The 24,065-nt window shown below is 35.9% G+C and overlaps 1 protein-coding gene across 1 annotated transcript; it reads left to right on the top strand.

The window, feature by feature from the left end:
* The first annotated feature begins 1,892 nt into the window (after positions 1-1,892).
* Positions 1,893-23,051, top strand: rin2b (Ras and Rab interactor 2b). The gene is made up of 13 exons (XM_016567975.1): positions 1,893-1,970; positions 4,064-4,146; positions 7,015-7,127; positions 7,452-7,623; positions 8,869-8,980; positions 9,415-9,487; positions 10,130-10,221; positions 12,628-13,782; positions 17,760-17,984; positions 18,399-18,707; positions 18,890-19,021; positions 22,230-22,393; positions 22,485-23,051. The coding sequence occupies exons 2-13, from the start codon at positions 4,087-4,089 to the stop codon at positions 22,779-22,781; spliced, it is 2,904 nt and encodes a 967-aa protein (XP_016423461.1). The 5' UTR covers positions 1,893-1,970; positions 4,064-4,086; the 3' UTR covers positions 22,782-23,051.
* The last annotated feature ends 1,014 nt before the right edge of the window (positions 23,052-24,065 follow it).

The following is a 24,065-nucleotide window of genomic DNA, read 5'->3' as shown; positions in this document are numbered from 1 at the left end:
GTTGTAAGTTTTAATACGAAATGTAACCAACAAATACTGTTTGGCGCACTTAATGCGGCGTAATTCGTTGTAGCGCCAGAGCCACTGAAAAACAGTTGCTGCATGCTGCTTTGATCTCGCCGGCGTCGCAGTCACGTGGTTCATTTAGCTCTCAATAGTTCCGAACAAAACAGCGCTGTCAATACATTTGAATGGGTTTAAGCAGGATAGACGACAGCTTCACTATACAAGTATTTGCAGCAATTTTTGGTGAACAGCATTGATTATTACGAGGATGACATTTACAGTATCATTTTATTCTGGAGAGTGATGGAGAGGCAACATTAACATGTTTTTCTTGTATTTAAAAACGAAAAGCTAAAAGCTTTTAAGAAAATACAAGAAATTAAATAAAAATGACAAATGCATACAACAACATTTCAAAACTAAAACATTTAAATGAAAACAAAAAAATAAAGCTAAAAACAACCCTCAGATATTCCTTACTTATAAACCCATACACCTTAACTATTTTTCAGTTAAATAGATGTTCAGTATTTTAGATCAATAACATTTACTTTATTATAATAATATTTTGAGGAGATCTTTCGGTACCAAATACTATTTGTGCAATAATTATGATCCATTAATGACCACTTAAAATATTGTTTTCTAATATTTCTATTACTATTAGGGTAGTATTTAAGATTAAAATAGAGAAACGGGTTTTAAATTGCAATGCAAAGAGGCAAATTAGACAAAAAAAATTCATTTGCAATGCAATGGTTTACCCACCTGTATGGCTCTTTAATAAATATACATGTATCTAGTCTAGTTTCTCAAAAGAGTATTGCAGGTCATTCCTGCTTACTTATTTTTAAGTTTTGTATTTGAATAAATATTTATGCTGCGTTCAAGTCCTCCTGGGACGTTCGTACTTACGAGTTGACAAGGCGCGTTCAAGTCAGTTTAGTCGGCACAAGATGGCGGTGTACCTTCTTTTAATAAATTACCGTATTGTCCCGAATATAAGACGATGTTTTTTTCTTGGAAATACATCTGGAAAAACGCGGTCGTCTTATATTCAGGGTCTAGACTTTGACATGTCAATAATACACCCAAAACACTAGGTGGCGCCAAAACCGCATAAAACGAGTGTGCCATGAAATACGTAATGTGATGCGTGTTGTAAAGATCGCGAGTAAAAACAAACCTTACAGCTGCATGAGTCGTGACTGTCACGTTAGCCTGATGGCACCAAACTCCCTTTGTGATTTTAAAACGTAAGACAGTACCCAGATTTGAAGACTACAGTAAGATTTAACTTCTACTGTTAATAAGATTTTGGTAGGCTACTATTAGATGGATAGCCTAAATGTCCTAATTCAGATGGGCTACCTGTTTTTTTTTTTAATGGTATATCAAAAAGTTTATATTTTTTAAATGTGATTGTTGGTACATTTTACCAGTTTTTACCATACTTTCAAAACAAAAATTAAAATAGGAAAAATATGCAATATGAAAATAATTGAAGACAAAATGTGTTTTACTGAGAAAAAACAAGATTTGGTTTTTAAAAAGCCTTTTTCCAAAAGGTACATCTGGAAAAAGGGGGGTCGTCTTATAATCAGGGTCCTCTTATATTCGGGCCAATACGGTACAAGAAAATACAACAAGGGTCTGTTAACTCTGCTTATAGAAAATGAAGAGCAAAGAATTCGCATCAGGTGTGTTTTGCGTTTTTAATATTTTTAAAAAGTAATTTATGAAGCCACTTTAACCTGTATCGCATAAAAACTTGTTATTAATTGTTATATAACGCATCATAAACATGGTTAAACACCACCAATGACGTGCAGCGTCGGTCATGTGATCATGTGAGCGCGTGTGTCAAACGGATAGAGACAGAATCACTGGACTGTAGTTACTGTAGAAGTATGTGCTGCTGGCGGCAGTCGCTTTAAATACAGACTGGAGAGGAGCACTCATAGGTAGGTCTATGTGATATCAATTTTCTTATATAATAGCATTGCGTAATTAGTTATTAAATGCGATAAAATTATTTCAGTTCGCAGTGGGCTTGTTTGTTTTCTCTATTGAAACGCTGTACTGTTTCTCTGTGTGTTTTTTTTCACTCATTAATCCTCATGAACTAGTGTGTAGACCTCCACACTGCAACTTATTAATATTAGTCATATTTACTTAATATTTTACATGCCTATATTTTACATGCATAACACGATATACAATCAGACATTACGGAAAGTTGGACGAATATGTCCCACTTAAGAACAATGTGTATTTACTTTAAATTAGATATTAGTTTGGCATGTGCCAGATGATAATTGTGTTAAATAAATACCTGTAGAAATATCTGCTAATTACATGTCAGCACAAAATGTGAAATTATTCAGTGCTGAGGCAAAAAAGCCATAGGCCTATATATGGCACTTAATATAATGTTTATGTAAAATAATTAAATTATTTTCTATTTCAAATTATGAGTTGACAATTTAGTTAGACAAAAAAACAGAAAAAAGATACTCATCTGAAAAATAAATTTATTATTTGACTTTTACACAGGCATATGAATATATACGTACTTGATGGATAGCCTATATATTATATTTATGAAGAGAGCATTGTAAAATAAATACAGTGCATGATATGAGCACTGTGTTTGTAATGTAATCTTTGCAAGCTTGCTTTACATTCAACTATTACAAAAAATATTCCACAACAAAGTTAAAGTACAATCACGGTCCTAGTTTGTTTATGTGATCTCCAGTGCTGATGGCGCCAGCATGCACTTGGTTTGCACTGAAGACCAGTGCAATGATGTGGTCCATCTTTGTCAGGAATTTTTAAACATATCTCACGCTAAATTGCTTCCATGCACTGTAGTGACAGGAACAAACAGGAAGATATGTGTGTTTGTGCACTGAAAGAGGGTATGGAGCTGTAGAGCGTTCACCCTCCTGCAGAAAACAGACTTTTAGCTTTAGACCTCGTTGACTATTGATAAATGTTTCCGTGAAGTATATGCATGTGTTTTTCTGTGGTTTGGGTTACTAAGAATTATGTTCTTACAATGGATATGGGAACTTATTTAGATTCCTCTTGTGTAAATGTCACTGGTGTGTGAAATGGAGTATGTGTAATGAGGCATGCTTCCTTTTTCTGTGTTGGTGTGTGTGGGTATATGTGACACTGATATCTGATTAAGTCGCTGGGGTATATTTGTAGCAATAGCCAAAAATACATTGTATGGGTCAAAATTATAGATTTTTCTTTTATGCCAAAAATCATTAGGATATTAAGTAAAGATCATGTTCCATGAAGATATTTAGTAAATTTCCTACTGTAAATATATTAAAACTTAATTTTTGATTAGTAATATGCATTGCTAAGAACTTCATTTGGACAACTTTAAAGGCGATTTTCTCAATATTTTGATTTTTTTGCACCCTCAGATTCCAGATTTTCAAATAGTTGTATCTCGGCCAAATATTGTCCTATCCTAACAAACCATACATCAATTGAAAGCTTATTTATTTATCTTTAATGAAGATTGTGTATAAATCTAAATTTCGAAAAATTGACCCTTATGACTGGTTTTGTGTTCCAGGGTCACATATGTATTTTTATTATTAAGTGTATTTTTAGTATAATATAGAAATGTATATATACATAAAAATACATAAATTAATTCTATAGATTGTTTATATATTTACAATAAAAATATATTTATATATTTTTGTCAAATCTCAAACCCATTAGGATACATAAAAATAAATGAAAATGTAATATATTTATAATTAATTAATAATTAATAATAATAATTTATGCATTTAGCAGACGCTTTTATCCAAAGCGACATACAGTGCATTCAGGCTATACATTTTTTACCAGTATGTACCAGTATAGTACCAGTATATTTAAACATAAATATTTCCAGAAAAAATATTTAAGACAAGAGCGTGGCAAATACAGTATGAATGTATGCATCAGTCATACTGAAAATAGACAATTTTATATCAGAGTCATTTTATTTAGTGATCCTCATGCCTCTTTTGAATTGCAGGACTTTAAAACAACAAGAGCAACATGGCAGTGAACTCGTCATTGCAACCCAGCCGGATGGACAGAAGTGGTAGTTTTCTTCAGGTAGGATGATCAGTTGTACACTAAACCTGCACTTAATTTTGAGAAACCCAATCAAGGACCGCATTTGTGATTTTTTTATATTTTAAAGAAAACGTTTGGGTGTTTCTTGGTGGCTGTGACAAGGTCTTGTTTTTACTGGCCGATGTAAAAAGTGCTCACTCCCAAGTCAAGCTTATTCTGGACCTTTGGGATTTTTATTAAGCAGTTTTACTGGTGGAAATTTTAAATCTGATCTAATAGTAGCAGTGAACACGTCATTGCAACCCAGCCGGATGGACAGAAGTGGTAGTTTTCTTCAGGTAGGATGATCAGTTGTACACTAAACCTGCACTTAATTTTGAGAAACCCAATCAAGGACCGCATTTGTGATTTTTGTATATTTTAAAGAAAACGTTTGGGTGTTTCTTGGTGGCTGTGACAAGGTCTTGTTTTTACTGGCCGGTGTAAAAAGTGCTCACTCACTCCCAAGTCAAGCTTATTCTGGACCTTTGGGATTTTTATTAAGCAGTTTTACTGGTGGAAATTTTAAATCTGATCTAATAGTATCTATAATGGGGGGAAAAACACATATAAAAACACACTTATCCTTAACAAAATGCATAATTTATTTGAGGCATCATAAATGTTCATAGCATACACAATGCAGGACAATTTAAACACCAAATTTATGAATTCTAGGCAACAATAAATGAAGATTATTTCCATTAGATGTAATTTTTTTTACATTTATGTATAATGTTTAGTTCCAAATCCATTTTTCTGAGTTTATAAATCTTCTTTTTTTTTTTAATCTATGCTGACTATGTGTCTTACAACATTTGTGTAACAATTTAATAAGCGCAGGACACGCAGATGGTGCTACAGACTCTTATTAGCCAATGCGCTCAGGCAGGGACTGTTTTTGGATCAGTATAAATATCCCTATTCTCCTACAGAACATTTTCTGTTCCACTGCGTACATTCACTGGCTGTCTGGTGTTCCTTGTAAAAATCAATGGACAGAAACTGTGTGTGTGTGTGTGTGTGACTGTGTGTGTGTGACTGCAGCAGGGCTTGTTGCCCAGACAGGACCATTCAAGCGCTCTATAATAGATGTGTCTTTTTGAGATGCACATCTCTCTCTTTCTCTCTCTCTCCTTAATTAGTCCTTCGTCTCTTCTTCTTCTCCAGGGCTTTTTTATTTTATCATTCAGTCTAAACAATTGCTCTCTCTGTTCGGTCCTCATCCTCCGTCTCGCTCATCTAAAGTTTATCTTTCCTAGTTTATGTTGTATTTTATGACATTCGGTCAATGAATGTATCACTAGCACTAGGAATTACAATTGGAATCTCAAAGAACTTTTGTCTTTTGATTCGGTTTTCATCTGCATTTAATGGCCTGCATTTTAATCCAAAATAGCCTATAATTGCAGATCAGCATTAAAATCACAGGAAGCTGGCACACAGTGATTCAAAATATTTACATGGAGTCAACATTGTGCATCACCATAGTGGCATATTGGAAACATTACTTCATTTTCAAAGTAGTTTTGGTCAGAATGCCACTAACAGCCTGCTAGGCTGCCTTTTTTGTTGTTTTGATGATTTTGTTATTTAATGTATACTTAATTTTAATGTATGTAATATAGAGGGTTGAGTAACCTGTATCAAACTAATCCTGCTCCATTTGCACAATGGATATAAATGCTATATCAAATCATGCACTTTGTTGAAAAGGAATGTGCTATTACTTTTTAAAAGGTGATCCTATTTACTTTTTGCCTCGTGGACAATCAAATGTGCCCAAAAATCCCATAGACTTGCATTACAGGAGCATGGAAGCTTGTTTCTGATAATAAAGGTCAATAAAAAAGGTAATTGAAACTTTTTAATCCCACAATTATGACTTTTTTTCTTTTTTTATTCTGAGTTTGTCACAATTCAGATTTATTTATTTTTTTTCAGAATGAGACACAATTGTGAGAATTGTGAGACAAAAAGTAGCAATTACCTTTTTTATTTTTGCTCAATGATGGAAAAAGAAAAAAACACAATTGCAAAATGTAATAACTTAGAATTCAGAGAAAAAAGTCGAATGTGCTATTACTTTTTAAAAGGTGATCCTATTTACTTTTTGCCTCGTGGACAATCAAATGTGCCCAAAAATCCCATAGACTTGCATTACAGGAGCATGGAAGCTTGTTTCTGATAATAAAGGTCAATAAAAAAGGTAATTGAAACTTTTTAATCCCACAATTATGACTTTTTTTCTTTTTTTATTCTGAGTTTGTCACAATTCAGATTTATTTTATTTTTTTCAGAATGAGACACAATTGTGAGAATTGTGAGACAAAAAGTAGCAATTACCTTTTTTATTTTTACTCAATGATGGAAAAAGAAAAAAACACAATTGCAAAATGTAATAACTTAGAATTCAGAGAAAAAAGTCGTAATTGTGAGATGTAAACACATTTTTTGAGTTTATAACTCAAAATCCAACACATTTAAACACATTTTTCTCATGTTTGTAGTGGAGTTTATTTCGCATATCTACTGATGTCATTTAAAAATCACATGCAGTTGCTTGCATAGAGTAATGCTGTGGTGTTTAGGTTGTGTTGCCAATTCAAATCCCATTTCCTGTTGGGGAAAAAATAGATTAAGAACACTGGAAAGTGACACAAAATAAGCCTCTTTCAGCTTGTTTTATTTTTAATTTTCTAGCTTTCCGTTTTTTTCTTCAGTGTTTCTCAGCAGGTTTCCTGGCAGTTTCTCTTTTGTTAGCAAAGGGGAAGTTGCCAAAGTGAATTTTAAAAGAGCACTATATTAATTCACTGAAATGTTTTCTGCTTGGACATGTAAGATTTGACTTTTTCTATCAATGTGCAGCTCGTCGATGCGTTTGCATTGTCACTGGGAGCACTGGAGCAGCAAATGGTTCGTGCTGTGCAGGAAAAAGACAGAGATCCAGACAGAGATCCAGATATTTCTATGCTCATAGAGTGAGTACACATACCAAACACGTCAAAACTGCATTTAGACCATCACTGTACAGTAAGCTAAATAAGAGTGCATTTAAATGAAATAGTGCATATATTTTCTGTACTTTTAATAGATGCATTGCATTTACTTCTGTTAAGTTTATGTGCTGTAATATGTCATTACATTTACAAAGAACCTCTGTATGGTTTAGAGTGGAGTCCAGTAGAGGGCGCCAGTGTCTAGTCTGTCTTTCTAATGCCTTTTCTTCCTTTAAAGGACATAAGAGGCGTTTCTGTCAAAACAAAACAACCCTCTACACCCATACCTTGTTTTGTTCTCTGTAGGATAGAGGGAGAGATGAGTCCTGTGTGTCTACAGTATCCTGCCGTTGATGGGGAAGGTACAAGCATAAGTGTGAGTGTGTTGGACAAACTGATACACACACACCCCATCTGGCTTCTGCTTTCCATCGACCAGCGAGAGGCCACTGGCATCCTTCTGCAGCAACCAGCTAGGGTAAAATATGTTAGAGAGAGTGAACGCAAAGACGCCAGACAGATTTTTTTCAAGAAATAGTTCACAGAAATTCAAATTCTGTCACCATTTATTCACCCTTGTTTTGTTCCAACCGCATTGGACTTTTGTGAAATACAAAAAGAGATGCCCAAGTTGCTGTTTTCCGGAGTGGATGCTGATTTATATAGCTTCAAAAATGACAAAAAGTATCATAAAATGTTTCATGAGTCTTTTCCCGAGCCTGAAGCCATAATTGTAGGTTTGTGTGTTGGAAAGACCAGTTGGTATGTACTAAACATTTCTCATTCAGGCAAAACACAAAAATATCGTATGCTCTCAGACGACTTGGAATCGAGTGCACATTATTCTTCTGATATTTGAAAAAGAATAGCGTGAACATTCATCTAAACTGCTCCTTTCATGCTCCTAGGAAAAAAGGGTGAGTAAATGATGACAGAATATTGATTGTTCCTTAAAGAGGAAAAATTAAGGAGACTAAAATTCAAAACTAATTTATTATAGAAAATATTTGCAACTGAATTTGTGATTAATCAGTGAAACCTTTGGTACAGGAAAATATGAACTAGAGGCTTTAATCGAGATTTTTGACAAATACTTTTCAAAACACATCAACTCTTTTAAAGAGAAAATTCATTGCCATTAGAGCAGTGGTTCTCAACCAGTAGGGGGCCTCAATATGAGTATTTAAATTAATACATTATTATTAATAAAGCAAAATAATTAAAGCACATGAAATCAAGATGTAAACTGAAATCACATTTCTTTTCACCCCCTCAGTAACTATTGTTTTACTGAAGAACATACAGCTCTTGAAACTTTCCAATCACAAAATGAATCAATATATCAATACTTCTATTTTAGAACTGGGAGGTTAAAAATGGTTAAAGGTATAGTTCACCCAAAAATGAAAATTCTGTCATCATCTACGCACCCATATGTCATTCCATTTTGAAGAATGTTGATGGTAGCCATTGCACTTCCATTGTATTTTTTCCATACTATGGAAGTCAGTGGCTACCGTCCACTTTTTGGTTACCAACATTCTTCAAAATATATTATTTTGTGCTCAGCAGAAGAAGTAATTCATACAGCTTTGGAATGACATGAGGGTGAGTAAATGATGACAGAATTTTCATGTTTGGGTGAACTGTCCCTTTAAGAACTGCTGCATTAGAAACATATACATCCAAAAAAAAAAAAAAAGTTTTCTTTTTCCCTGTCCAGGTGTTTTTAGTGTGGAAATCATCTATCCTGCAAAAGAAGGTCCTGTCATTCCACATGGATGGTACCTCAGACTCCTCTGTCATTCACATCCCTGTAAAGGAGAACCAGTACAGTATGTTGGGTCCCTTATACTAAGCCATAACTGATGTTTACGCTCTGCTCACATCTAGCCATATCTACTTCTGTGTACTGTGTCAACATAAATTCAAAATTTTGGCATTTAAAGCAGTGCAGTTCCAAGAAGTTCTCCATGTGAAATATCAGACACACCCTAGTGTTTTTGGCCTGGGTGCAATCCAGCTGAGAATTTCCTTGCCTTAGACAAATTAATGTGGTCTGAAAGGCGCTGAAGGCTTTTGAGCGTTTTACCTGCCAAGTTGAGAATCAGTTCAGAAATTTCCCAAAACATTTTCAGAAAATTCCCAACAAATTAAGAATCTAGGGCAACACTCAGTGTCCCAGTGCTGTTTATGATGGATAAAATTGTGAAAATGCTTGGAGATTATAGAACTTTATTGATTGTTGTGTATTGTTCTTTTTTCCTAGCATTTTCTCTACAGGGCTCAGGAATCAGTTTTGCTGACCTCTTTCGTCTTGTGGCCTTTTATTGTATCAGCAGGTAACACTTTTTCAATGTCTGATACTTATTAAGGTATAGGAAGTTGAACAACCCTAACGCTAAGCGCTGTACTTTGTGCATGTAACTCAACCACTCACATTTTCTTTGTAGTATATAAAAACAATCCACGATTTGGAATGGATGAAATGTTTTATTGCTGTCAGTGTCTTGCCATCTTTACCTTCACTGTAGTGCTAAAGTGTGCATAAAAGACAGCATATGCAAGATTTATGAGTAAAGAAACTATGAGTGATTGTGCAGAAATGAACCCACTGCTCATAAAACCCAATGATATCCATCACCTTATCAGCAACAGTATGAAGTAATATATGGCCCTAAATACAAAAGATTTATTTGATATCATCCATAAATCAGAAGATTGCAACAGTTTTCCATGTGATGTTTGTTTTTTCAAGCCGCTCATCGAAACTGAAAGTCTGCCCTCTCTCTGCTCAATACCAATTTCCCACCCAGTAACAGCAGAATTATTACTTTTTCTGAATGTGATGTATATGTATGATTTGACCTGTCACTATTAATGTAGGAAAAGAGTGAATGATTGTGTGTATTTTCTCCCATTGTTTATTTTTTACCCTCTTTCACGCACTATTTGTCTGTCTGACTCTCTTTGTTTCATATTAGAGATATTCTGCCGTTTACCCTGAAGCTTCCTGAGGCCATCCATTCAGCAGCGACCCTGTCAGATCTACATGAAGTGGCCCAGCAAGGAGCAGGTACTGACCAAGCTCGTCTAACCCACTAAAAATATCGCATTTAGTACAGATACAGTTATATAAAATGATATATAATAATACATTATTTCCTGTTTGGTCCCATGATTATTTATTTGCATGTTCCACCTATATGAATCTGAAATATTATATCTGCATAGTAATGTATATATCTATGTGTGTTATTTGTGACTGGTGAATTTTGAATTTACTCAAAATAGGTTTGGGGGAGAAATGTCCAATGCAGGGTTATTAACCAAAACTGAAACAATTAAAAAAATAGTTTTGTTACTTGAAATAAATTAAAACATTAACTGAAATAAAATCAAATATTAAAAAAATTATTTCAATAGTTGACAAAGCAATATTCTCATTCTCATTTAGTTTAACTTCATGTACAAAAAAAAAACTAAAATTTCAAATTTTTAATAAAAATGATATAGACATTTAAAAAAAAACACACAACAAAATTACTAAAACTTTAACTAAAATTAAAATGAAGATCCAAAAAAAAAAAAACCTAATTCAGAATATGTAGGGGAAAAAACTACTAGTATCTCAGTGGCACTGAAATAGCAGTGGTCCAACGTCCATTCAAATTCAGGGGTCATTCACTCTCTCTGATTTTGGAGCCAAGTGGAATTTGAAACACAAAAAGAGTCTTCAGTATTATCAGCAATTCAAAATGACCCTTTTCATACAATAAAATTAAAATGATCAAATTTGCTTCATTTCGTTTTTTTAAAACATAAAAGTTTTTAGGATTAGAGCCCTGGTCCCCTTGCACACTAAATGAAAACAGCACTAACAAAAACAAACTAACACTTCTTATATTTGTAAAAATGTCTTTTTTTTTTTTTGATCATGTCTCAGACCTAGGGCACCAAGTGAGTCAGGTCTGCCATTGGTGCTCCCTTAAAAAAGCACAAGTGACATGATGCCAAGTGTGTCAGGAAAGTAGAGTGTTTTCAGTATACTCAAGCAGGTTGCATGTACAAGTAATAATTAGTAATGCAATATTTTTGTATGTTCTTACATGCTTCAGACCATCTTGAACCAGTATCAAATATTATTTGTCAGATAATGAAGAAATATTGCAATGTTCCTAGAGAAGAAGGAACCTTTGCCATGACTGTCTTGTGAGTAACTATGTGTTTGAATCTCTCCGTCCACCACAGCTGAGACATGCTGGCCTGCTATTCAGTTCTGTGTTATTATTAGTCCAGCTGACATTCCAGATAGCGTGTGAGACTATGTGAGCTAATCAGAGCATAGAGGTTACTGAGGGATAGAGAGTGTGTGTGTGTGTGTGTGACCATATTTTTAGGGACAAATTTGTACCCAGAAGTGAGCTAAACCTGACAAAATCTCCTCAAACCTCCTTTTTGGATGTACTCATTAGACTTGGTTTAAAAAATGGTAAAAAAATAAATAAAGCAAATAAAGTTGTTGTTTTTTTTATTGTAAAAATGCAGAAAGTTTTCTGTTAGTGTTAGTGTGCGGATTAGGTTACAAAATATTTATAACTAGCTGTATATAAAAACAATAGAAGTCTGTGCAGTGTTCCCATTTAGAAATAAAGCAAATAAAGTTGTTGTTTTTTTTATTGTAAAAATGCAGAAAGTTTTCTGTTAGTGTTAGTGTGTGGATTAGGTTACAAAATATTTATAACTAGCTGTATATAAAAACAATAGAAGTCTAGTTAAGTAAGTGTGTGTGTGTGTGTGTGTGTGTGTGTGTACCTACTTAACCATATTTTGGGGACAAATTTAGCTAGCAATGAGCTAAAAAAACAACAACATTTGTATCACCTTAGCAACACCCATCCACACTAAAGTACTCTAAAGTTGCCAAAGAACAATTGTAAGTTTGGTTCAGTAATTTGAAGTCTCATTTGAAAGAGGCTGACTGTCAAATAACTATCTATTCTTAATAGAAACTGGCCCATGAAGCCAACATAAGGAGAAACTATACTGAAATGGGTGGGGAGAGAGACAGAAAGCAAGGGGAGGAGAAAGAGGAGGGGTTTGGTGTGCTCTGTGAAGTCAAGATACACCTCCCCATACACGCTGTCTGTTTGGATAAATGACTCCGTTTTTGTCCGGCTCTGTGCTGGGTGTGTTTGTATGGCATTTGTGAATCAGTTTTCTGAAATGCACGACTGAGCTCGCTAAATTTCTCCAAGAACTTCAGTGGGCCTGAGGACAACAGAAGTGAACAGACGCTTTAGCCTAGCTGTAACTAGATATAGCCACACACACTCAAATTCACATGTGTGCTGACAACGTGTGGCGGTCTATGCTGACTGGAAGCTGGAGTGGGTGCGTTTGCTGCTTTTGTGGTTGTGTTTGTATAAAGACTGTGCATGTGTGTTGTTAACCATTAATCAGATTCTCTCTTTTATTCCAGCATTCTGGGAATCTTCTCTCAACAAACAACAATGGACAATCTCTGCCCCAAACAGTTCTCTGATTCAGGACAGACCGCCGATATCTCTGCACGGCAGCTGCTCTGATGTCTTACAGACAGAGGATCAAACCTGCACCCCATTTGGGAAGCTACTGACCAACACCTGCCCCGATACCGCAGAAGGTGAAAGGAGTTGCTCCAGCAGTGCTTTGTCTTTTATCAACCCTGTCTTTCTCAAGACACAGCAAGATGTCACTGGAACTTCAGAAACAGTGATCGCAAAGGACCCAACAGCAGAAAACGGAAAATCTCATCCCCCTCCTCCACCAAGACCACCTCCTCCTCGCATTTTGGTTCGTACCCCTACTTCACCTTCAGGTCCGAGGACTATGCCTTTGAGTGCTGGCATTACTAGAACGAGTCGGAGACACAATCCTCCACCACGACCTCCACAACCTCCAGACATCGACAGCTACCGCTGCACCATTGCATTAGATGACGAAACCATCTCTAGGGCCCTTTCTCAAGCCAATACGACTCCTTTAAACCCGACCAGCAGCACCATCCTGCAGCAATGGACCGGAACCGAAGAGAAAGGGCGAAGCTCAAGTGGCCGAAGCTTGTCTACATCCTCATCGGACTCTTTGGATTCTCCTCCGCATCCTCTCCCATTGGGACTATCCCAAAGTGTTGGCAAAGGCCCCTCCACGGATGACAGCAGTGATGAGTATGAGGACGAGGAGGACAACTACGGTGTGGGACTTGAAAGGGATCTGCATCTACGCCTTCATGCTTCCCGCATGTCAAAGAAACTACTGTCGGTCGAACTAGTGGGGGCTCGACCGAGATCGCTTGTTATCCCACGAGCACTAAGGGGACACTTCCGTAAGGTCCAAGGTGTTTTCAGTGTACTGGCTACGCCTGAAAAGCGCATCTTGCTTCGGATCATTGAGTTGTCCCAAGACAAAACTTCTTACTTTGGGTGCCTGGTGCAGGACTATGTGAGCTTTGTGCAGGAGAATAAAAACTGCCACTCGTCCAGCCAGGATCTTCTGCAGACACTCCGGCAGTTCATGACCCAGATGAAGGCTTACCTCAAACAGAGCTCGGAAATGAACCCACCTATAGAGTCTTACATACCCGAGGACCAGATAGGTAAGTAGATTTCCAGAGTTCCAGTCTTTTTTGGGCCATGTTGAACCACTCAAATAAAGAGTAATTTTGAAAAACCCTTTCTGGGAGATCAACCTACGAATGGCTTACTTTCAGGGATATCTTATCCTGTTCCTGGAGGGCCACTTTCCTGCAGAGTTTAGCTACGACACACCTGCCTGGAAGTTTCCTAAAGTAATCCTAAAGACCTTAATTAGACTGGTTTAGGTCTGTTTAATTAGGGACAGAGCTCAAATCTGCTGGTGGCTTTCCAGGAGCAGGGTTGGACACCCCTGGATTACTTAAAGTAACTGTGCTGTGCTGGCTGGGTGAGTTTTATTCACTGTTCATTTTACTAGTGTCTGGAAACTATTAGTTGCGGCATTTTGAAATGCTAGCTTCCTTGTCTTCCAGATGTGTATCCTCAGCTTGCCTTTTTATTTCGTAGTCTGTGCAGTTTGCAAACTCATAGTTAAATTCAAGGTTTGATTACTTTGACTTCCCTGACAGTTCAATAATATATATATATATTATTGAACTGGACTATATATATATAGTCCAAAAAAAGGTGCAAAAATATGTTTTGTTTTGAATGCGAGTCTACCCTTATCAGTACAGAGCTGCTTGTGTCATATTTCCTTTAGCTACAGTGGAAAATGCAGGCTAAAAAGTTGTTGATGGTGTGGTGGGAATAGCAAAAATAGACAACAAGAGCAACTGAGCGGTGAAACACAAGCACTAAATCCGCATGCCGATATCTGAAATACCTTTCAAGTTCAGCTGTCCTCTCTGCCGTTGCACTGAAAAGTGTAGGAAAATACTCTTAGAGTGATTGAGGTAAGTGCATGCAAGGCCAACAAGATCATATTAACTAGTCTGGTTTGTATAAAAATGACAGCTTCAGACCAGACTGCTATGGAAATAGCTGAAATGAGGTGCACATTTCACAGTTCACACAGAGAGAGTAGCAGTTGTTTTAACAGCAGATTAAATATTGAATAACTGCATTTTAAGAAAATATGCTATAATCCTGTTTTTATAGCTCCTAATATATTGAGGATATTTATAAAGTTAAAAATAACTCTTGTGTTTGGTGGTTTAGGACCAATAAAGAGAGCATGAATGCAGAAATTTGACAAAATACAACAAATTAAACCTAAGGCAAGCAAGAAAGTGTTCAAAGTGTAAATTCTTCATGAGCAGGGCACTTAAATTTGTGTAATTTATCCCAGCTAAAATGTTGTTGGTTTAGCTTAAAGATAGGCTAATGCTTTCCACATTAATAATTAATGTTTTCCAAAGGCCTGACATTTCTTTGTTTGTTAAACTGTAATGTTAATAGATTTGAAGCTGTGTTGTGATACCATGGTTACACAATAGTACATAAGGGACAACAGGACAAAGACTAGGATCCTTAATTCATAAACTTTTGTATGTTTTAAATGCTTAGCATACCACCTTGAAGAACAAAGCCGTCAGTGTTTTTAAAGGGTCATATGATGTTGCTAAAAAGAACATTATTTCTTTTGGAAGACCAAACCAAGTAGTTTCGCTTTCACAACGAAACACAGTGTCACACACGGCGGCCTAGAGTGAGCAGAGGCCGGGGGCTAGAGGGAGGAACGGCCGAAGGGCTAGAGTGAGCAGAGGCGGCGGGCTTGAGAACGGCGCTGCCGGCGGATTCGACGAAGGAGGCTTGCGGCAACCACATGTGACGACCCCGGGCTGGACTCCGCTTATAAGCGGATATCGTCCTCTTTTGGAAGACCAAACTAAGTAGTTTCTCTTTCACAACGAAACACAGCATCTTCACGACATGGCGGCGGCGGCAACAACAATACTACAGCGAGAATAAAAGTTACGCCTTCTTTCTTTGCGTGAACATTTGGGCGGCGTTATGCAAATCTTCCCAGATAGTGACGTAGGTATGTGGGGGCGTTAGAACGAGCCGTTTTAGGTAGGCGTGGCTGACTCTTAACTTTTATAAAGAATATCTCTTTGGATTTGAGACTTTAGTCTTTGCAACTTTACAGATCTTCTTTATGCACCAAGAGCTTGTAACACTCCAAAGAGAAAGGAAAACTTGAAATCGCATCATATGACCCCTTTAATACTTTTATCAGAGGTTACAAAATAGCACTGGAGTACAGTGATGGAATTAGATTGTAATAGCATGTTACTTTGATTTATACCATGGTACTGAATGATTATCCTAATCATATATATCCATATCTATATTCCCAATGTACAGCAACCAATGTGCGTGTTTTTTTTGTTGTTGATTTTTTTTTTTAGTGGAATCAAAGTACTTCAGAAGAAGGGTATAAGATTGATTTTAACATCATAACAGATATAATAAATATCTGATTGACAGTTAAACGACACTCTTATTTCAGAGTTGTTTATTTCATTCAACTGAACTATGAAAGAGCGCATATTTGCTTAAATGTCTCAGGTAACGTCAGTGGTGCGACTCATTTCAGATGCAGCCAAAATGACATTAACAGTGGTTATATGTACATTAAATGTTATTGTTTGATCAAAATTATTGCTAGGGACATCAGTAGTTGCTGGATATTGGTATGGACATGTCTATAGCGTCACTGCTCAATTCTACACACTTACTTCAAAACATGTTGCACTAATAAAAATGTGCAATTGTTACAGATTTTGGAAAGACTAATCTAATTCAATTGTGTACGCTCTCAGTTTTGTATGTCTGTGTCATTTGTAGTTAGTCACAATGGAGCAGGATGCGAGTTATTTGTGTGTGTTAGTAGGAGTAACTCTGTCTGTGTATCATGGGTGTATGTTTGTGAATTCTGTAGGTTTATAACATTTTGGTGCATTTTTAGGGTTGATTATTTTATGTTTTCTGTAAATCATCATGTCTAGCCATTATGATATGTATAACTCCTGTGTATACTGTGAGCAATAGAGTTTCATTAGAAGTGTCATTGTGATAGTGTGTAATTGCTTGTTTGATAACTCTATAGTGTACAGACAACTGATGTGAGGCCTGTTTTTGTCCTCATTTGACTTGCCCTTTGCATCTCAGAAAGCCCTTATTTCACAGGGAGAATTGAATACCAAGAGCTAAGGCCTAATATATCTTGTAACGTTTGTGTCAGATTTTCCATAAACTCAGCATAGACTGTACGCTCTCTAAGCATTCAGGGTGTTTTGGTTTTTCACTAGTGCAGAACAGAATAGGTAGAAAGGAATAAAAGTGAGAAAAGTAAAAGCTGATATGTTCTTCAGAATATCCTTCAGAACAGTGTCATTTTAGCATCACTGATACTGTTTAAGTTTTTATTAATATTTAGAATTTGTTTTTACTGTATTTTCATTTTAATTGTCATTAAAGTTTTAGTAGTTTTGTCATGTTATTGTCATTTTATTCGTTTTTTTAAATATGTCTGTATAATTATTATCTTTATTTCAGTTTTAGTTATTTTAGTACTTGGAAGTCAAACTAAAAGAAAAGGTCATTTAATTTTGATCATTTTCTTTCATTTCAAGTGACATAAAAACATGTTTTTTATGGTTTCAGTTATAATTTGTGACCCTGGACCACAAAACCAGTCTTAAGTCGCTGGGCTCAGATTCCAGATTTTCAAATAGTTTTATCTCTGCCAAATATTGTCCTATCCTAACAAACCATACATCACTGGAAAGCTTATTTATTCAGCTTTGAGGTGGTGTATAAATCTCACTTTCAAAAAATTGACCCTTATGACTGGTTTTGTGGTCCAGGGTCACATTTTAGTCTTTTTAGTTTGGGACAACATGAAGGTTGAGTAAATTATGAGAATTTTAATTTGAGGGTGAACTATTCCTTTAAAACTGTTTATTAAATAGTTTAAGTTTAAAACGTCATGCCTGTTTACGCTTTTTTTTTTCTTTTTCTATGAGTATTGTTAATGTCTCTCAAACTCTTATATATTAAAGCTTTAACTGAAACTCCATCTCTTTTACAGATCCAATGTTGGAGAAGGCCATGCATAAGTGTGTGCTGAAACCTCTGTACGGCTGCTTGCAGTCGGTGCTGCATGACTTCCAGGTGGCAGGTGCCGTGTGTCAGAGGCTGCAGGAGAATCTGGCCCTGGCAAAGGCCAAACAGCCTCACGAGCTGGGAGTGAACGGAACCCGGCCTCCAGACGCCCACGCCATCCACAGGATCCGCCATTTGGACAACTTTAAAGGTGATTTTCTCAATATTTTGATTTTTTTTTGCACTCTCAGATTCCAGATTTTCAAATAGTTTTATCTCTGCCAAATATTGTCCTATCCTAACAAACCATACATCACTGGAAAGCTTATTTATTCAGCTTTGAGGTGGTGTATAAATCTCACTTTCAAAAAATTGACCCTTATGACTGGTTTTGTGGTCCAGGGTCACATTTTAGTCTTTTTAGTTTGGAACAACATGAAGGTTGAGTAAATTATGAGAATTTTCATTTGAGGGTGAACTATTCCTTTAAAACTGTTTATTAAATAGTTGAAGTTTAAAACGTCATGCCTGTTTACGCTTTTTTTTTCTTTTTCTATGAGTATGGTAAATGTCTCTCAAACTCTTATATATTAAAGCTTTAACTGAAACTCCATCTCTTTTACAGATCCAATGTTGGAGAAGGCCATGCATAAGTGTGTGCTGAAACCTCTGTACGGCTGCTTGCAGTCGGTGCTGCATGACTTCCAGGTGGCAGGTGCCGTGTGTCAGAGGCTGCAGGAGAATCTGGCCCTGGCAAAGGCCAAACAGCCTCACGAGCTGGGAGTGAACGGAACCCGGCCTCCAGACGCCCACGCCATCCACAGGATCCGCCGAAAACTCAGAGCCATGTGCCACATGTACTCACCTGAGAGGAAGATTATGGTGCTGTTAAAAGTCTGCAAACTCATCTACAATATTATGCAAGACCATGAAGGTGTGTACGGGTGGAGTTATGTCTCGAGGGTTTATTTAAAGTCTTTAAAAGTGTGTATGTTTTAGGCGTGTATGAGATCAGTAACTGAAAGCAAAAGTATTTGCACCTTAATTAACTGGATTGTAGTTGCTGGAATAGTTTGTGCAAAGGTCACTAATAAATGTTTCCTCTGTGTTTGCCAGTGCGGATGTTTGGAGCGGATGATTTCCTGCCCATGTTGACATATGTGTTGGTCCAGTGTGACATGCCTCAGTTGGACACTGAGATCCTGTTTATGATGGAGCTGATAGATCCCCCATTACTGCATGGAGAAGGTGCATTAACATGTACTCGTTCTTGTGTAATAATGTTACATAAACCTGAATTATTTTAAAAAGGTGCAAAAAATGTATTATTTGGAAGAAAAAAAAATGGAAGAACTTCAGAATCAAAACAGTATTATTTTCTCCCGTCCAATTCTCTTTCTTGCTTCATGATGACAGAATCAGTAATGTAATGTTAACAAAGTTAATGATTGTGCAGAATCCAAACTGTAGGAGGTTCAGAACGGACAAGCATTTTCAATGTGTGACGAACTTCCGAAGTTCTGTTCCCCACAGAGTCATTTCCTCCTGGGTGTGCGTCTCCTATTCTTACTGAGCACACTGTGGCAGCCATTCATGGAAAAGATTTATTGTGTTGTATGCACACAGTCAAGTCACAAACTTGATGATCTAATGTGACAGATAGGATGATCTATCCTCATTATAGTGATAATTTACCCTTTTTGTCAGTTTCAAAATGTACTAACAGTCTGGGCAGTGAGCAATGCAGGTTTTGAAAACCCCACTGGCCAGTTCTGTTCCAAAACGTAGAGAACTGTCTTGCTGTCTGTTGTTGCCTATAGAGTGCAGCAGTCGGGATCTGTAAGTAAAAACGCCATTCATTTTCCTGATAAACCTGTTTTATAAAACGGATAGTTCCGGTCCTTGATTCTGATTGGTTGAGCCGCGTTCGAAGCTGTTGTAAATTACTCTACAAACATACACCTTTGTTTACTTTGTGTGTTGCTTGGCAACCACTTTGTTGCAACCACAACTGTTTCTGAGGAACTACATTGTTTGGTGGAAGAATACTGTTTTATTAATATCATTACACTTTATTTGCTCTGTTTTATTTTGTGAAACCTAACTACGTATATGGAATAACCATTTTATAAAAGCAATAAGCCCCGTGAAGCTGTGATTTACAGTGAATTTATAACAGCTATGGGGGTTTTACAAACAACACCCCTTAGCTGTTATAAATTCACTGTAAACCACGGCTTCTTGGGGCTTATTGCTTTATTATAAACCTATAAAACAGACCTGTTATGAGCTCAGAGGTTATTAATTGATTGTATAGCCTTTTTTCGAACCCATCCATTTGTGTTAATTCAACTAACTTTTAAAATGATAGTGTTTAATAGCAGAATTTGTGGTGGAAAATACAATACCCACGATGCTGTTTAGAAAATGTCATTAATCAGGGAGTTGCGGTGAGCAAAGCGCACCAAAAGGTTCCACCCACTCCCATGTGTCACGGAGTGACTGAGACGTGAGACGTGCAGATCCAAGTGCGAAGCTTTATTAACCGACATGGTCAGAAACAGGCAAGGGTCAGACAATGGCAACAGGTATATAGAGGGCAAGACACAAGAATATTCCTAGGGCTAGCGTGGGTCTACGATCGGCTAACAGAATCAACAGGGCGAGACTAGAGGGATAAATCCAGGTACAAGTGTTATATAGTGAATGTGTGATTGGTTACAGCTGTGTGCAATCAGTGCTGTGTGCAATCAGTGCAATGGAGGATGGGATATGTAGTCCGGGATGACATGCAACAGTTTGTGTAGTGCGAGAGTCAATGTAATGGAAGGGTGACCTCCGGTGGTGAGTGAATTGAAGTTCATAGACTGGATTCGTGACACCATGAAAATATTATGTTTCGTTTCTATAGATACAACCAACACCTTTAAATAAGTAGTTTTATATTTATCTCAGTTGTTTTAATTTGATTATATCATACGCAATGCTGCATGGGATTGTAGTTCTTTCCTTCATTAAAGCTGTTAAGTACACAGTTTTGTACCTTTTCTTTTGTCTGATTATCAAATGTTTTTTTTTTTTTTGCTTCAAATCAAAAGTTTGCTTTAAAAGTTTGCAATGTTGTGATTCTCGGTTGGTTTGGTTCATTGCTTATAACACTTTAACAACGATTTTTAAAGTCCCTATGGGAAAAATGAAAATATTTCCAAAAACAGCACTGCTGAAAAAGTGATGGGCAGCAACGCCATGCCACAAAAATAGCAGTTTTCACATGCAAAGGGATACTCGACTCGATTAAAATATTAATAAACTAATTATGCATTACTCTAATATGCACATAAACTTCATAGCACACATAAATATACACTGCCGTTCATGTCGTGTGCTTTTTTTTTTCTTTTTGGAAATAAATTAATACGTTTGTTCAGCAATGACTAAGCAAATTGACCAAAAGTGACAAAAAAGTGAAAATAAACAACAACAACAAAAACATTGATAATAATAAGAAATGTTTCTTGAGCACCAAATCAACATATTAGAATGATTTCTGAAGGATCATGTGACACTGAAGACTGGAATATTGTCATAAAAATTACATTTTAAAATGCATGAAATTAGAAAGTTTGAAATTGTGATAATATTTCACAATATTAATGTTTTAACTGTTTTTATCAAATAAATGTTGCCTTGGTGAGCTTATTTCAAAAACATTTTAAAAAATCTTACCGACCACAAACATAGGTTAAATAGGTTAAAATAATACATTTTTTTTCAAGTAGATTTTTAGCAATACTTTATGGTACTAAACAAGTTTTTTTTTATTTAGGTTTTGGGATGTTCACTAGGTTTTTGTTCTGTATATTAAGATGCTCCTTTCTCTTGATCCTGTACAGGAGGATATTACCTCACCAGTGCATATGGAGCAATGTCACTGATTAAGAACTTCCAGGAAGAGCATTTTTTTTTCTTTTTGGAAAGAAATTAATACTTTTATTCAGCAATGATTAAGCAAATTGACCAAAAGTGACAAAAAAGTGAAAATAAACAACAACAACAAAAACATTGATAATAATAAGAAATGTTTCTTGAGCACCAAATCAACATATTAGAATGATTTCTGAAGGATCATGTGACACTGAAGACTGGAATATTGTCATAAAAATTACATTTTAAAATGCATGAAATTAGAAAGTTTGAAATTTTGATAATATTTCACAATATTAATGTTTTAACTGTTTTTATCAAATAAATGTTGCCTTGGTGAGCTTATTTCAAAAACATTTTTAAAAATCTTACCGACCACAAACATAGGTTAAATAGGTTAAAATAATACATTTTCAAGTAGATTTTTAGCAATACTTTATGGTACTAAAGTTTTTTTTAATTTAGGTTTTGAGATGTTCACTAGGTTTTTGTTCTGTATATTAAGATGCTCCTTTCTCTTGATCCTGTACAGGAGGATATTACCTCACCAGTGCATATGGAGCAATGTCACTGATTAAGAACTTCCAGGAAGAGCAGGCTGCTCGAGTACTCAGCTCTACAACACGCGACACACTCCACCAGTGGCACCAGCGTCGCACACTGCAGAGAGACCTGCCCTCAGTGGACGACTTCCAGGTAAAATCCTGACCTCCGGACAGTATTTGCAAAGTTAACTGCATTTTGTAGATATGAACTAACTCTATAATATCTGTTTGTTTGTGTGAAGAACTACATGCGAGTGGCCCTGCAGAAGGCAGATAGCGGCTGCACGGCTAAAACCCTTCAGGTGCGGCCCTACGCCACGACAGAAGAGGTGTGTCGTCTTTGTGCGCTCAAATTCCGCGTGTCTGATCCAGAAAACTACGGCCTGTTTCTTTACACGGACGAGAGCAGCCAGCAGTTGGCCACAGACACACACCCACAGTGGATAAAGGCAGAGTTACACAGTCAACCGAAGCGTCAACACTTTTACTTTGTCTACAAGTCGATACCCAGCATGAACTGCTCCACTCCTTTGTCTTGAAAGCAGGACGTTTCCTGAACACTCAATAGACGGAAAGTGTTTAATGAGGGTGTGACTTTAAGGAATGTGTATAAAGATCGGGAAATGAAAAGGTCTCATGGACAGAGTGGCTCAAAAAAGAATCCTTTAATTGGCACTTTACATGAATAAAGTACATTTGGGTTGTTAAAATTAGTAGTTTCATTTATAAATAAAACTTGTATTTCCCAAAATTTAAGAAGAATATTAGAGTAAGACTTTGCAATAAGTTTCCATTTGTTAACATTAGTAAACCGAATGAGTTAATCTGAACTAACAATGAACAATACTTTTACAGTATTTATTAATCTTAATGTTGATCTCAACATTTACTAATACATTTTTTTAAATCAAAAGTAGTGTCTTTTGACATTAATTAATGCACTGTGAAATAACATGAACATTAATAACATAACATTAATAAAGGTTATTGCTAATTTATAGTTCATCTTAGTTAATGCATTAACTAATGTTAACAAATGAGACCTTATTGTAAAGTGATACCAATATTAGTTATCTTACAATAACCATGGTAACTGGGTTGAATAACTACACTTGATGATGGCTGTCAATTTCTATAAAAAAATGAAAATATACTATGATTATATTTTACGTTTTATAGTTTACTTGTCTTTCCCACTAAAGGGTCCTAAATAACATGATGTTATTTCTTGGGTATCACGATTGTAAGCGATATTGAATTTTTTTGTAATGTTGGAAAATTATGTAGTTAACAGGCTTGCATACAAAATGCAGATGACTGCTAATTGTGCTAAATATATATATATATATATATATATATATAAATATTTAAAAAAAATTGACAAATATTTTTATATTTATCAGTTCCACAGACTAAAATAGTAATGTATGATAATTCATAATTTTATGCTAATATAATAACAATAGTTCATATTATAAATCTGACAATAAGAAAAAAAAAACTTTTTCTTTTCCTTTTTATAGTGTGACACCAAAGTGTGCTATATTTGTAGAAAGTCCCAAATATTACATTATGTAAAATAGTGTTTATTCACATTGTTATGTTTTGAATAGAAATGTTTAATATAAAAGGCATTTATTGGGTATTGTCAGTAATGTGGTGTTGAACCTGTGAGTATATTTTTTTTCCTTTGATTCAGTATGAATTTAATGTAGCATCTGTCCCCAAAAATGCCAGGACTGCAATGAAAGCCATATTGTGCCGTTGTTATGTATACAGAGGTGTCAGGGATTCTCTCATAGAGTTCTGTACATAGTCAGCTA

The sequence above is a fragment of the Sinocyclocheilus rhinocerous genome, unplaced genomic scaffold (assembly GCF_001515625.1).
Source record: "Sinocyclocheilus rhinocerous isolate Xijiao unplaced genomic scaffold, SAMN03320098_v1.1 scaffold2306, whole genome shotgun sequence".
Classification (NCBI taxonomy): Eukaryota; Metazoa; Chordata; class Actinopteri; order Cypriniformes; family Cyprinidae; genus Sinocyclocheilus; species Sinocyclocheilus rhinocerous.
The sequence above is the reverse complement of the archived record's forward strand: the minus strand, read 5'-3'. Positions and strand labels throughout refer to the sequence as shown.

What these genes read in the sequence shown, in the direction of transcription:
- rin2b (XM_016567975.1), top strand. Translation starts at nt 4,087, where the DNA reads ATGGCAGTGAACTCGTCATTGCAACCCAGCCGGATGGACAGAAGTGGT. An exon ending in GATATTTCTATGCTCATAGA is followed by an intron (nt 7,128 to 7,451) that starts GTGAGTACACAT and finishes TGTTCTCTGTAG; the next exon opens with GATAGAGGGAGAGATGAGTC. An exon ending in TATTATGCAAGACCATGAAG is followed by an intron (nt 18,708 to 18,889) that starts GTGTGTACGGGT and finishes TGTGTTTGCCAG; the next exon opens with TGCGGATGTTTGGAGCGGAT.